Source organism: Primulina eburnea, chromosome 6, assembly GCF_022965805.1.
Source record: "Primulina eburnea isolate SZY01 chromosome 6, ASM2296580v1, whole genome shotgun sequence".
NCBI classification, from domain to species: Eukaryota; Viridiplantae; Streptophyta; class Magnoliopsida; order Lamiales; family Gesneriaceae; genus Primulina; species Primulina eburnea.
Genome location: NC_133106.1, coordinates 35,880,702 through 35,895,902, shown reverse-complemented (window position 1 = coordinate 35,895,902; position 15,201 = coordinate 35,880,702). Strand labels below are relative to the sequence as shown.

Here is a 15,201-nt window from a genome sequence, read left to right as displayed (position 1 = left end):
ATTAATAGGAATACGTGCTTCCAACTATGAAACAGCATAGCTGGCATGTGTGCTGTATTTCTATAAATGCCATGTCGAAGAATATTTTTGGGGTTTGTTATTATTATTTTTTAATGATGTTAGAATTAAGCATTATAAGTAAGAAAAGAGTAATCTAGTAGGTGTAATGTTCTTTGTAAGATACCATAATTTATAAATCGGAAATAATTTATTTTTACGTGTAAATCTTGAACTTTTAACACGATATTCTATAATTTATTGCTATCATTTGATTTTTATGGCCGATATATTTGTGTCATTCTCTCTTCTTTTGCTGATAATATTTTTTCTGCAATTTTTCTCTCACCATCTCCATCAATTCAGCCCCCACCCCTTTTGAGGGAGATTTGGTGGTGCTCCCTCCCTCACTCTTCTTATTCTTAATCGGTTTCTTGTTTCTCTCTCCTCTACTTCCCTCCAAACAGCCCACATCCTGGCCTCTTAATGCCGAGCACAGTTGGATCACGCCGCTGATATTCCCAAGAACCCACATTTTCTTGCCTTTTCATTTCATACCAGTATCCTTTGTGTGTGTGTGTGTGTGCTCTTTTTATTAAAATTGAATTTTGGTCTGAAACTGCATGCATGCTTATCTTGACATGCGTATGTCTACAGTATTGGAAGAGTTATGGGGATTGTGAGCAGGAGGAGAGGAGAAGAAGCTTCCCTGTTGAATCTCCTTTCTCCCTGTGTCATTTCTGTTGCTTGATTATAAGGTACATGTTTTGTTTCATCCTGTTTCATTTTTCATTGGGTAAACTGAAAACAACAATCATATTGCATGTCTTTATGCAACTTTTTTTATGTTTATGTACATCAAATTCTTGATTGTTAAGGTTGGAAGATGATTCTTTTGTTTGTTAACATAATGACGACGACAGACGAATATTACTTTTGGGTTGTGAATATGTAACACTTGGATTTGCTTCTCGTGGAAATTTTCATAACGCGAGAATGTAATCAGGGCGGGTTGGGGGGTGTAATCTATTTGGGAGCAAATTTAGCCTTTCTTTAAGATGGAGTTATGGAGACATGTTGTGCCCATTTCCAAAAGCTAATCTCCTATGCAATTTGATGTGAAATTCATTTCTTTTTACTTTTTCAATATTTTAGATTAGAGAAAATGCTGAATGATTGTTTATGATCCCGCGATGCGTTTGGTTTTATCATAGGCAAAGGAACAGTTCTTACATTTGGTGGGTTTTTCTTCTGCATTGTGCTCCATATCTTGAAAGAGAGCAGGTTTATTGGAGTTGTTTTGCACTGACAATAATGGGAACAAAAATAAAAGGGATTTACAAAGGATTCAAATATGGCCTGTCTCAAATATTTGGTAAGCCCCCCATATCTTTTTGTGCATGTTCTATAAAATATTTTCTCCACATCTTATGTTGGTTGCCCACAATTTCCTTCTTGGAGGTGGACCAAGTAAAGAAAAGGTGGGAATAAAATTTGATCTTTCGAATGCTAATTTTATAAAAGTAAGTGTTCCGATCACCCTAATACAAGAAATCGTCCCCTGACCTTCCCTCATTTGACCGTCCTGGATATGTGGGGTTTTGAGTTGGAAGGCTTTGCATTTCATCTTGCTGATATTTATAGTGATTGGATCTTTGAAGTTGTGAAGGAGCGAGAGATTGAGATCGGGTACCCAACTGATGTTAAGCATGTGGCACATATTGGCTGGGATGGCCATTCTGGGAGTGCACCTACTTGGGTATGTTGATCCGTTAACTTGGTCTTGTTTGCTTGTGCATAGCTTTTTATTCAGATACTTTCTATATTGTTCTTGAATTGAAAAGCTTTGACTTGTTTGTTTGTTCGTTGATCTGTAGATGAATGAATTCAGGACTGTGCCTGATTTCACGGCAACGTCGATTGGCAATTCGGGCTCTGCACTTTCTCCATGGTCATCTCAAGGTTAGTTGTTGACAAGTACGTTGAATTGTTCGAGTAATTATAGACAGTGCTCCATAATTCAAGAAACGATCTGTAGATCTGTTCACCATGAACAGAGTCCCTTTTCAAGCATGAATAAAAATATGTCACGGGTTGCACTTTTGAATGGAAAATGCTAAAATTGTCCTATGTATTGTTGTACTTCTAGACTCTTTTTTTAACAAAAGGGATGAAGTTAAAAAAGATTCTTTTACTGATAATTGGAGATAGATTTTTGGCTGATTGTTCACGAGATGTTTTAATGTTGATTGGAATCTGTCAAAAATTTGAGCATTAAATTTCTCTTCTTCTTTTTTCCCTTTGTGGTCGAGCATATGGGGCGGCAAACCACTTGGCCTTTTTAACATAAAGATCTAGATGTCCCAATTTTTACAAGCTCGAGTTTTGGGAGTTAGTGATATTGTAATATGATCAGAAAAGAAGGTTTCTTGCTCTCGCAAGCGTAACTTATATGACATCTGGTTCTCGTTGCGTGGTACACGACCAACATTTATACACCTTGATACTCCCATTAGCCTGTCCAACACGACATGTAATTACATTAGCCTACTTCCTTTGATCTCAAAATTTTGAAATTAGTGTTATTCTCACGTACTTTTAGTAGTTGTTTCTCCAACTATGCTCCTTGATCAACTGAAGTTTGATATCACAAGTAAAAAAGAGATTTGAAGTTAACCTTCTAGTCAACTAGTTAAGGATTGAAATGAATGACAATCGATTATTCATTGTTGATCATGTATGCGCGACATTTGCTCTTGCGAATCTTTGTGGTGCAGCGATCTAGAAGTATTATTTTATGATCTAAGTATTCGAATGATATAATTTATGTTAGAATTAACTTTTCAAATATATCATCAGTTCCAGTTCCAGCAATCCATGAGTTGAGATTGTTGAATTTGTTTACTCCACTGGTTCTTGATAGCTAATGCTAGGCATTTGAAACATGAGTTATATACATCGAAAAATATTTATTTAAATTATATATATATATATATATATATATATATATATATATATATATATCGCTACCATGCCGAATTATGCGGTAGGATCATCTGTTAGATGCATATTTCAAAGTGTGTTTTAATTTGGACTGAAGCACTCATATGATGGATTATTTTGCATTTCTAACTTGTTGACAGATTATGGAGAATCGGTGAGGCTGCAATCAGGTTCTGATATGTTAAAAGACATACCATCTGCGGAACTGCCTAGCATCAAGAAAAAGCAGAAACGGAAGAAATCAAAATCTTCTTCCTCGCCAAAGTCTAGTTCTTCTCATTCGTCAGGAACATCAAGAGCAGTAAAATCGAAATCCAAACTCGTCGGAGAATGCGGCACAAAACCATCTAACATGGAAGTTGCGTAGGTACTTGGAGCTTCAAGAATCTGAATATAAAAACAAGAATCCTCGTGCCAATCAAATGTCGTTCCGATGCTATGAAACTATGTATAAAATTTGTGTAATATAGCAGAGTGCGTTGTGAATTACAATGATTGACGATGATCTGAGATCAGACTCAAATCTTATCTTATTTTTCAAATTTATTATTGTTTGTGTTTCCTTCGAGGAAGGCCGCCATGTAAAGAGCTCACAGTTGTTAGTTTTGGCTAGCTTTCAGTTATTATTATTGTCTGAATGAGGATCAAATTAAGCATAAATCATAATATTTGGTTCTAACGCCAAAAAATAAAGAATTAAAATTCTTGGAATATGAGAGAATATTTATGAAATGGTTGTGGGCCTTTTCTCTGGACTGAAAAATAGCATTGCACCAAAACTAATGGGCCATCTACCATTGTTTTGGAATCAAAATTTATACTAAAATAATCGAATTTCTGATTCATATCACATTTTACAGTCGCGTACATGTTGAATTAATCATATTACTAACTACTCAACAAAATAAATCAATTGCCCATTTTGCTTTTAAAAAAAGTTCGACATAGTAATTGATCAATACAAAACTCTTATGAGATCGTCTCACAAGTTTATTTTGTGAAACAAATCCCTGACCTGACAAAGATCATGAAAAAATATTCTTATGTCAAAAGTATTGTTTTTGTAGAGTGAGAGCTACTCGTAAAACAAAGGAAGTGTGCACCATATCTTTTAATGGTGACATTGAGACAATGATGGAAATATGTCTCACTTTATTATGTCAAACAACCCGAAAATGGAAAACCAAAAATTGTATGAACTAATTTGGTTATGGAGATATTGGCATTTAAGTGACGAATGGTGAATTGTATTTCCTTGTTTTTTTGTCTCACATTTTCCTGTGCTTTAATTATTCACGAATGTGGACCACTGTTTAAATCTTAATATAAATATTTCTGCCAATAAAATGAATATAAATATTTCAGCCAAAAAATATATATACAATATCAATATGTCACCATTGTTGAATGTCCTTTCAGTATTATTACGAAAAATAACTAAAATAATAATTAATTAGTGGAAAATTTGTGATCATGTGAGATTCCACTTCAATATAATTTAAATAAAAAATTTATTTGAAATATAAAATTCTATATCTTTAAAAAATAATTAGGATGGAGATATCTATACATTTTTATAAACCATTGGCCACTTTAGTCCCCGAGGATTTGAGTCGTTCCTTCTGTGCCATATATACAAATTTATAAACCGTTTGCCACAAGTAACAACTGTCGCTATAATTAGCGATTTTTTTTCCGTAGCGACAATTTTATGATTCGTCGCCGATTTAACTCGGCGGAACCGTCACTATTAGCGACAATTTCTCGTAAAATCGTCGCTAATACATTTAAATAGCGATAGCGACAGTTTCTAAAAACAATCGTCGCAACTTGTCTATAAATTTGAGCGTTTCGGTCCATTTTATCACACCTTTTTCACCTATGTAATATATTTTTCCTCTTAAGCAATTTTTTTTTACTTATTATCGGGAAGATTTAATTGTTTCATACATTATTTATAAATTTGAAAACCATTATTTAGATGAGTTGAGTAGATTATTTAAAAATTTGTATAAATAATTTTAAAAATAAAATTTATTTTAAGAAAGTATAAAACAACATTTTTTTTATAAAAACGAAACAATTAGCGATAGAATATGAAAACAATCGTCGTTAATGAGCGACAGTTTTAGAAGAAACCGTCGGTAAGTAGCGACGGTTGTTTAGAAAACTGTCGCTAATTAACAACTGTTTTTGACAAAATTGTCACTTATTAGAAACGGTTTATTTATACACTGTCGCTAAGTAGCGACAGTTTGGGTCATATTCGTCGCTAAGTTGGGGACGATTTTTGTCTAAACCGTCGCTAGTTTCTCAGAACATGTCACAGTCGCAATATTTTACGACGTTGATTTTTGCGACGATTTTTGCAACGGAATAAACCTTCGCTAATCAAATTAGCAACGGAAATTAACAACGTCGATTATATTTGGAAAATTTTTGGTCACGTGTTAATTATATATTGTAATGTATTTAGAGTGCATTCCATAAAGGCTTTTTCCCCCTAAATTTCCCCCCAAACAGATGTGTTTATAAAAAAATTTATTGATGTTTGAGTGAGCTATTTTGTGATAAAATAAAGTAAATAATGAGATGAATTTGAAGGGGTGCAAGCATTTATGGAAAAGGTGAAAAGAAATCGCAAGACATACTTTGTAGATATTACATTAAATGCGTTTGTGCAGTGCATTTTATGTTTATCAGGTGTCTGATTTAACTTTCGCTTGACAAAGTCATGATTTTACCAATCGAAATTATTATACAAAAAGAGACAGATCGATCACATATATATATATATATATATATATATATATATATATATATATATATATATAAGAGTAAGATAGACTAAAACCGACCGGCTTGACCGTTCACAATCTTATGCATGAAATTTGAACAACTCCATCCCACATGGCCCGCTATTAATGCTGTTTGCATTAACTCATCGCTTCTCCACCTGTTTCTCTTCGCTTTCTTCCTTCACCTCCTCACCACCAGAGCTTTCTTGTTTTTATATGTCGCTTATTATGTTTATTCTTCTTCGGCCTCCTCCGAATCTTCAATTACTAATTCACCAATCTCCTTCACATCCCATCTGTTTTTTTCTTAAATAAAGGTTCTTACAAGAAAACCAGTAGCTAGCTTCATCAATAAACCTGAATTCCCAGTGCTCCTCATTTCACAATCCAAATGCTGCTTTCCCGGCATTCCTTTTACCTGAATTAAAGATCTCTACTTCTATATCTCTTCTCCAAACTTGTTCTGTAAAGGGTTCTCACTTTGGTTTTCCCCGTCAAAGTTTCATGAACAGCGAGCCCGATCTATTCATTCATTCTGTAAAGGGTTCTCACTTTGGTTTTCCCCGTCAAAGTTTCATGAACAGCGAGCCCTATCTATTCATTCATGTAAGCGTCCAAACACGTCAGTTTTTCTTGTTATAAGTTTCTGCTGTCAATATTGAGTTTCATTTTCTGTGCTGAGGTTTATTATTCATTCTTTTTGTTGGCAGAGAGAAAAGATTTGAGATTTACTCCACCCAGTTTGCATTGGAAAAAAACAGCGGTGTACTCAAAGAGTGCCATTTCAGATTCTGCGAATGTAAGATTATTTTGGGAAAAAAATTATTGTATCATTTTAGTCTTTTTGCATGTCAGCACAAGGAAAACAAATCTCTTGTTTGGAGAGCCAAAACCAAGAAATCAAAGTCAATGCCATTTAAGATACTGCCAGATCAGCAATCACTTTCAACCCGACCTACTATCTTCCAAAAACCAAAAAGGGAAAAAAATAAAAATAAAAAACTAAACCCATTTTATGAGAGCAACTTTTTAGGGTTTCTTGGTTGATATGTGAATCTTCCAGGGTTGCTGATTATACGAATTTTCAGGCCACTGAGAAAAACGCCATTCTTGGGTAGGTTCCTTGAATTCTGGTTTTCCTAATAAATTAATAAAGTTCGTACAAAATCATGACTTGTCTGTTGCACATTAATTTGATGCATCCACCCTCCATTTTCCACTTGCAGCACGAACATCGTCATTTATTACTTTTAAGTTTTAATGAATACTTCTGGCGACTATCCAATTAAATTTTCAATCACGTCAAGATTTCTTGACGCATTATTTGTGTTAATCCGCTAAAGCTTTTACTTTTAAATATGGTTATACAATTATAAAGACCATATGCATGCATTCTTTTTACATTTCTTTAATGAAATGTAAATATTCTTCGTGTTCTCATTGTAATTCTTTTACATTTCTGTTTCAAGACTTGAGCTTTTATTTCTCAGCGTAGACTACAGTTAAGTAGTTAAAGATCGATGTTTCCACAAAACATGTTTGACGGGCACCAATTTTTGCTGGACATGGAACAAAAAACACCAGAAAATGAAATGGACGACTTAATCCGGGGTGATGATCATAATGAAACAAAATCAGGCACTAATACTATGGAAGCTCCGGGCTCCATTGATGATCAAGACCCCAATGAAAGACCCAAGAAGAAGCGATACCATCGTCACACACAGCATCAAATCCAAGAAATGGAATTGTTAGTATTATACTACACCTACATGCAATATAATCACATTTATGAAAAAAACTTCATTTTTTTTAAATAAACATTTGAACAGATATTTCAAGGAAAGCCCGCATCCTGATGACAAGCAAAGAAAGGAGCTTGGCCGGAGATTAACGCTGGAGCCTCTGCAAGTGAAATTTTGGTTCCAAAACAAGCGCACCCAGATGAAGGTGAAGACAGATTCTTTTTCGACTTGTTTTGGAGATTTGTTTAATGTAGTTGGTTTCACTGATGATGAATAATTGTACAGGCTCAACATGAACGCCATGAGAACACGAGTCTGAAAACCGAGAATGATAAGCTTCGTGCAGAGAACTTACAATACAAGGAAGCTCTCAGTAATGCTACTTGTCCCAAATGTGGTGGCTCGTCTGCCATTGGAGAAATGTCCTTTGATGAGCAGCAACTCAGGATTGAAAATAGCCGCTTGAGAGAAGAGGTAACTGAAAAAGGACTTAATTAATTCTCCGTATCTTTTAAAATTGTGATTAATATGAAGTTAATGATTGACTAATTGAAGAGATATGGGGGAACGTGTTCCATTACATGTAAAATGAAGTAAATAATGGCCAAATTTTTCCTTTCCAGATTGATAGGATTTTCGGAATAGCTGCAAAGTATGTCGGCAAACCTGTGCTCTCATCTCCTCATCTCCCTGAAGGAGTGGCTCGTTCACTTGATCTTGGAGCTGGGAATTTCGTTCCACAAGCAGGCATTGCTGGAGAGGTTTATGGAGCTCCAGACCTTCTTAGGTCACTTTCTGGCCCTACCGAGGCTGACAAGCCGATGATCATCGAGCTGGCTGTAGCAGCTATGGAGGAACTCATACGAATGGCGCAAACTGGAGAGCCCTTGTGGATTCGGAGCGCTGAGACGAATCCTGTTCAGATTTTGAGTGAAGATGAATATATTCGAACTTTTCCTCGTGGGATTGGAACAAAACCATTGGGAATGAAATCTGAAGCCTCGCGGGAGTCGTCTGTGGTGATTATGAACCATGTTAATCTGGTGGAGATCTTGATGGACGTGGTAGGTTAATTTCGCTCATATGAGCTTATTGCCATTTATCTTTATCTTGGCTTCATTTGAAAATTTAATAATCAATTAATTAATATGCTGTAACTGTAATTGTAGAATCAATGGTCCAATGTGTTCTCCAGTATTGTTTCCAGAGCAACGACCATGGAAGTATTATCGACCGGTGTGGCGGGAAACTATAATGGAGCTCTTCAAGTGGTATATCTTTATAGTATCTGATTAATTCATATGCGAAACTTAAGTTTACAGATTGATAATGACCGGATTCTTGTTGATATTAGTCCATACACTGCAGCAAATTTTAATGATATGTTTCTAATGTTTTGATTTCAGATGACAGCCGAGTTCCAGGTCCCGTCTCCATTAGTTCCGACTCGCGAAATCTATTTCGTGAGATACTGCAAACAACATACGGAAGGGATTTGGGCTGTTGTTGATGTTTCTTTAGACAACCTTAGACCTACCTCTATATCAAGATGTAGAAGGAGGCCATCAGGTTGTTTTATTCAAGAACTTCCCAATGGTTACTCTAAGGTATAAACCGATAAAAATCTTACCAATACCATGAATCTGGCCTGGATACTCCTAGTCGGGATCGTAATATTGTATCTAAACTTAATATGTTAGGTTACATGGGTTGAACATGTGGAGGTGGATGACAGATCTGTTCATAGTATCTATAAACCTCTAGTTGAATCAGGAATGGCATTTGGGGCAAGGCGCTGGGTAGCAACACTTGACCGACAATGTGAACGATTAGCAAGTTCAATGGCAAACAACATTGCAGCTGGTGACATTGGAGGTAAATTAATTATGGTTCGATTAATTTAATGTCCTTTTTCACAACACTGATCGGGAAAAATAAAAATAATCATGAAGTGATATCATCCCCGGGGGGTAGAAAGAGTATGCTGAAACTGGCTGAAAGAATGGTGATGAGTTTCTGTACCGGTGTTGGCGCTTCAACCGCGCATACATGGACGACACTTTCTGGAAGCGGTGCTGATGATGTTAGAGTCATGACTCGAAAAAGCACGGACGAGCCTGGGAGGCCGCCTGGAATTGTGCTGAGTGCCGCAACTTCATTCTGGCTTCCAGTTCCACCAAAGAGAGTTTTTGATTTCTTGAGGGATGAGAATTCAAGAAGTGAGGTACACATGAACAGTTCAAGCATTGAATTTTGGTACGGATTTTAACTTGGGCATATTATTTCATAAATCTGATTTGTATATTCTGCTTCATGTATGATAACTTCAGTGGGATATTCTTTCGAATGGCGGCCTTGTTCAAGAAATGGCACATATTGCCAATGGCCGTGATCCTGGAAACTCCGTTTCTTTACTCCGTGTTAATGTAAGTTTTTAGTTCCATTACCTTGAAAAGCTTGATTTGCAACAAATATGGTAAAAAGATTGTAGTTAATTTTTTTTTGTTATATAAATTACGAGTCATGTTATTTAGATCTAGACCATCACATTTGTTTATCTCATTGAATTGGTTAATTGATTAATTTCGTTCATTTTAATGCAGAGTGCAAATTCAAGCCAAAGCAACATGCTGATCCTACAGGAGAGTTGCACAGATTCGACGGGCTCATATGTCATTTATGCACCAGTAGACATCATGGCCATGAACGTTGTCTTAAGTGGTGGAGACCCGGATTATGTTGCCCTCTTGCCGTCGGGATTTGCCATACTTCCAGATGGGCCGAATAAACATCAGGCTGGTAGGGGACTGGAGATTGGGTCCGGCGGATCTTTACTGACTGTCGCATTTCAGATATTGGTTGATTCGGTCCCGACCGCGAAGCTTTCATTAGGATCTGTTGCAACGGTCAACAGCCTGATCAAGTGCACTATTGAAAGGATAAAAGATGCTGTGCTAGGCGAGAGTGCATGACCCAAAAATCATCTTCCCCACAGGTAAAATTCCACATACACTGCTTCTCTCATTTATGTTTCGTACATGTGAGTTTGTTTGGACAACTTGAGTGATGACTGATAACTGAGATATCATATCATAAATATATATAAATTATCTGAACAACTCTGACAACCAAGCATCTTGACCTCTGGTTTTATATTTGATTATTACATTAAAACGATTAACAGAAGTTGCTAGAAAATCAGTTTATTATAACACGCTAGGAAACCCATTCGTATCGTCTCAATATTTTTCCCGTGATCCCGACAAGGCTAATATTTTAATTCCAGCTCTCCATTGTCTCATTTTGTTGCTGCAGTTGAAGCCTCCATGCACAAAATAACAGACGACGAAAATGGTTTTGTTTACTGCAAAAACTAGAGAAAGGAAGAAGTCAAAAACGAACCTCAAAACAAACCCAGCTAGCGAGTCTTGTCTGAAGAAAGCAAGAGTGCCAGCTTGACTGAAGGATCAATCGTCTGGAGAAAACCTTTGTTTTGCTGTAGAGTTACTTGTCTAGCCTAGAGCTTTATTTTCTTTTGGTAATGTTGTCTGTTGTCAGTGATGTAATAAATTGCATTGTATTTTGAAAGAAATTAAATATGATTTAGTAAATTATAATAATTTCTTCATGAATATGGTTATTTCATTTTGATTTAGTCATTATTTACTAATTAACCCATATTACATTAGCAATTTTTAAAGCAACATTTGGTTCGAATTGGAAAAATAGCATTGCATTGAAGTACTACTACTCCACCCCTCTTCTCCTTCGTTCGTTCTTTTTTCTCTGATAGATGGTCGATCGGATTTTGCCTCTTTTTTTCCTGCAGTACCTTCTCCATATTACTATATCTCTAGAGTCAATAATTTGATACGAGAAACTACTGAATTCAATCACTATATAAACATCATTTTATTTTCGGCTGTCTAAAATATTTCGACCAATTTCTATTTCTAGTACCATTTTTTTCAATTGCTGGCATGCCCTATTAATTAAATCATAGAAAGATGTGTGATAAACACAGGTAATATCGTTTTGAATTAAATTTTACATATTTTACATGTTTATTTTCACCCAAATTTAGCGGGATGTCATCAGATCTAGCGATGACAACGGGTTCTAGTTGGAGTGAGTTTGACCAAACCTAGTACCCGCCCCGTCTTTTTTCAGACCCGCCCTATCCCATGACCCGAAGGGTCCTAATCCGGGTTGGACCCGTTGGAACGGCCATTAATATATAATTTTATATTTATTCAATAATAAATTTAAAAATTAGCGGATCATTAAATTTATAAGTCCAAATTTATATAATAATATTCAGGATAAAAAAACAAGTTAAAATATATAATTTGTATTCAATTGATAACTAAAAAATATAATGATATATTTTCATATTAAACATAAAATAATAAAATAAAATAATTTCAATCCAAAAAATTTATAAACTAAAATTATAAATAAGGTATATTAGTGTAAAAAAATAATTATATTATTAATAATAAATATACATATATATTTTTAATATATAGACATATTTTGGGGTGACGGATTTGACCAAATTCGAGAACCACTTTTAGATCCGTCAAGCTGGGTCTAAACCCGAAAACGTATTACCCATTGGGACGGATTTAGTACAAGTATAGGTTTAAATCTGATACATGAGTAGGTCTATTGTGATACGGTCTCACGAATCTTTATCTGTAAGATGGGTCAACTCTACCGATATTCACAATAAAAAATAATACTCTTAAATTAAAAAGTAATATTTTTTTATGGATGACCCAAATAAGAGATCTGTCTCACAAACAACAATACAGAGACCGTCTCACATAAGTTTTTGCTGAGACACATTATCATTTCTAATTATGTATTCATTTGTCTTGAATTGCTCGAAAAGTGAAGAAAATAAGTGGAAAAGTCAACAAAATGGTTCCAGTACATGAGCAAAACCCTCGAGAAAAGTTGGAGATATATACTAATCAAAGTTGTGAAAGAAAGACTAATAAGGCACGGTCGCGTGATTTGATTTGTGGTTACATACGACAGTGTGTGGCCGGTTGGGATGTCATTGAAGTTACTGTACAGACCCAGGAAAGTACCATATATGCACGAAAGACCCACGATACATAATTCTGCGTGTCAAGAGTAAAAAAATCAGATTTTTCGAATCCCTACTTGTTGGAACACTCGATTTTCTCCTTCGGAACTCTCTCTTTGGAGATTTTTTGAAAGTCTTTTCATGGAAATAAAATTATTAAATCCTTGGTTCATCAAAGGGGACTTTTGACGCTTCACATGGGCGGCTATAGGGATTGGAAGAGATGAAAGAACGACTTCAATCGAAATTTGTACCATCCATTTAGATTCTTATTCTTCTTCTTCTTAAATATTATTTTCATAGATTTGAACATTGTTCATCCTCTTTGTTTCGAATGTACGGAGTAATTTCTCTCTGACGGCCGAGACCACGATAAGGTCGAGACGAGATTATATTACAATTTTACATTGTGTGTTTCTAGTTCTTACCAATTTCGATGATCAATGTGTAATTATTTCTTAAATTAATTAAATAAGATGAAAACATGTAATTTGTTTTCCCATTAACATTTTTATATTCGTGTGGAAAAAAAATATTATATATATTTTATTTTCTAGTTCAATATAAGTATCGAATTATATATATAAATCATTTTTTTCCGCAATAAATAGGAGTATATATACTCAATCTTTGCTTGGATAAGAATGTTGACAATACATTAATCGAATTAATTAAATATCTATCTCGTTATGGTTAATAAATAACACAGTGGGGGAGAATCAATCTGGGATATTGAAATAATAATTTCCTTGCATAAACGTAAGGTGACATTACCAACCAAAACTTAATGCAATAAAACAATGAGTCGTTGAAATTATAAATGACTTCAACTTATGGAAGCTGCCATTTCAGTCACCTCATTTTTTGTCTTAACTTTTACTGTACAACATTTATTACATTCTCGACTTTTCTTAGCTTTTTTTTTACGGTCAAATAATCGATTGTTTTTTTTATATTTTTTTTAAAAAATAAATAATTGATTTTAATCTTCATATCAATATTTTTTTATCGTGATTAATTTTATTTAAATTATTAAAAACAATAAATATATATAACATTCATTCGGGGAATAGAGAACCCTATTTTCGAACACAAGCCCTTGAAATAAATGCTCTTTCATCCTTTAATTTTGGAATGGCATAAAGAATAATTAGAAAATACCCATCGACATAAAAATAACCCCTTCCTAGTTTGGTTTATAATACTTATTTCATTTCAAGGGGGGGAAAATATAAAAGAATTTTACATAAATGTGTGTCTATTTAAGGCATGGAAATTGCGTACGCATAGTGCTAAGATTGAACCCCAAAAGATAGTTCAAAGGAAGAGGATTTTCCAAGACCATATATATAACTCTCAAGTATTTTATCCAATTGATGTGGGAGAACGAACACACTCTCCTCACGTCCACGAATGGACATCTGAAGCGTGAAGATTGTAAATGACCCAATGGTGAACAGAACGGGTGATCCAAATATGGGCAGTCCATCACATAACGATGAAATCTGGGATCTAATACCAATTTAAGATTGGAATTTGGACATAACTCAACCCAAAAGCTAGTTCAAGGAGAAAAGATTGTCTAATACCATATATACAATTCTCATGTATCTTATCCAACTGATGTGGGAGAATAACATATAGTGAATACTTATAGTTCGCATGTAAATTATGCATGAATTTTTGTGACAAACCAACAATTTGTAAGAATATATTAAGTTCAAGCGAATTTATAACCCACTCTAAAAAGTATTTATTGATTTTTGTGTTTATATATAGATTTATTGTAAACGAGAGTTGATGAAATTTATAAAGAAGCAATAAATTAGTTATTAAAATCATACCTACGAACAGTTTCAATTCGTACAAATGGCAGCAGCCATTTAAGTTGAAATGTTATATGGTCAGAAAATGATGACTTCGAGAGATGATGTCAATGTATTTAAATCTGAAAATTTTATAATTACAATCTCCAGAGGACCAGAAGATTAGATATAATTAGATTGATAACATGTATGTATATATATATATATATATATATATATATATATATAATAACAGACGATTAAATCAATTTATTCAAGAAAAATAAATAAATTTTTAAAAGCAAAATCAGAAAGTCATGATAAAACGACAACGGACAAAAGAATAGCAATTTTTCCTTGAGAAAATTGATGTAGGGTTCACCGGATCGGTCCTCGTTGAAGTGAATCGATGTATTATGGTGAATGGAGGAGATGATGGACCAAAAATCTGTGAGTTGTCGCTGGAAAATTAATGAAGAATAATAGAGCGTGATATGGATACCATTACCCGGCATGCACGATACTGATACTGCGTGTATAGGGAAATGCATCAAATTTGGTGCCACATTTATTTTACACCAAAACCTTTACAAATACTTAATATAAAAACTTTACAGAGCAATTAATGACACTTGTTTCTCTGTAGCTACCGATGCATTAAAATATTAAAAATATATTTATTCATATATGATTTACTGCACCTAAAATCTCTAAAGCTGGCTTCGATTTACTTAGAAAATTGTACATTGTGATGA

At 34.5% G+C, this 15,201-nt stretch overlaps 2 protein-coding genes across 7 annotated transcripts; both read left to right on the top strand.

Annotated features, from left to right (window-relative positions):
* Nucleotides 1–279: 279 nt before the first annotated feature.
* LOC140834789 (CRIB domain-containing protein RIC10-like) lies at nt 280–3,626 on the top strand. Of its 3 annotated transcripts, none has more exons than XM_073199921.1 (6): nt 282–557; nt 655–755; nt 1,212–1,372; nt 1,659–1,756; nt 1,875–1,959; nt 3,141–3,626. In XM_073199921.1, the coding sequence occupies exons 3-6, from the start codon at nt 1,312–1,314 to the stop codon at nt 3,365–3,367; spliced, it is 471 nt and encodes a 156-aa protein (XP_073056022.1). In that variant the 5' UTR covers nt 282–557; nt 655–755; nt 1,212–1,311; the 3' UTR covers nt 3,368–3,626. The 3 variants fall into 3 exon arrangements, with proteins under 3 accessions (XP_073056020.1, XP_073056022.1, XP_073056021.1); XM_073199920.1 differs by having other exon boundaries at nt 282–572; XM_073199919.1 differs by having other exon boundaries at nt 280–755.
* Nucleotides 3,627–6,004: 2,378 nt separating this feature from the next.
* LOC140834787 (homeobox-leucine zipper protein MERISTEM L1-like) lies at nt 6,005–11,128 on the top strand. Of its 4 annotated transcripts, none has more exons than XM_073199918.1 (14): nt 6,005–6,404; nt 6,509–6,597; nt 6,862–6,912; nt 7,294–7,548; nt 7,631–7,748; nt 7,829–8,017; nt 8,167–8,607; nt 8,713–8,814; nt 8,950–9,150; nt 9,244–9,418; nt 9,496–9,767; nt 9,874–9,969; nt 10,147–10,538; nt 10,859–11,128. In XM_073199918.1, exons 4-13 carry the CDS (start codon nt 7,319–7,321, stop codon nt 10,513–10,515), a joined length of 2,193 nt encoding a protein of 730 aa, XP_073056019.1. In that variant the 5' UTR covers nt 6,005–6,404; nt 6,509–6,597; nt 6,862–6,912; nt 7,294–7,318; the 3' UTR covers nt 10,516–10,538; nt 10,859–11,128. The 4 variants fall into 4 exon arrangements, with proteins under 4 accessions (XP_073056019.1, XP_073056017.1, XP_073056018.1 ...); XM_073199916.1 differs by having other exon boundaries at nt 7,289–7,548; XM_073199917.1 differs by lacking the exon at nt 6,862–6,912.
* Nucleotides 11,129–15,201: the final 4,073 nt, after the last annotated feature.

Coding starts and splice junctions, on each gene's coding strand:
- LOC140834789 (XM_073199919.1), top strand. CDS start 625: ATGCTTATCTTGACATGCGTATGTCTACAGTATTGGAAGAGTTATGGG. Junction 756..1,211: donor TTCTGTTGCTTGATTATAAG/GTACATGTTTTG, acceptor GTTTTATCATAG/GCAAAGGAACAGTTCTTACA. Junction 1,960..3,140: donor TTCTCCATGGTCATCTCAAG/GTTAGTTGTTGA, acceptor ACTTGTTGACAG/ATTATGGAGAATCGGTGAGG.
- LOC140834787 (XM_073199917.1), top strand. CDS start 7,319: ATGTTTCCACAAAACATGTTTGACGGGCACCAATTTTTGCTGGACATG. Junction 7,549..7,630: donor CAAATCCAAGAAATGGAATT/GTTAGTATTATA, acceptor ACATTTGAACAG/ATATTTCAAGGAAAGCCCGC. Junction 9,970..10,146: donor TTTCTTTACTCCGTGTTAAT/GTAAGTTTTTAG, acceptor ATTTTAATGCAG/AGTGCAAATTCAAGCCAAAG.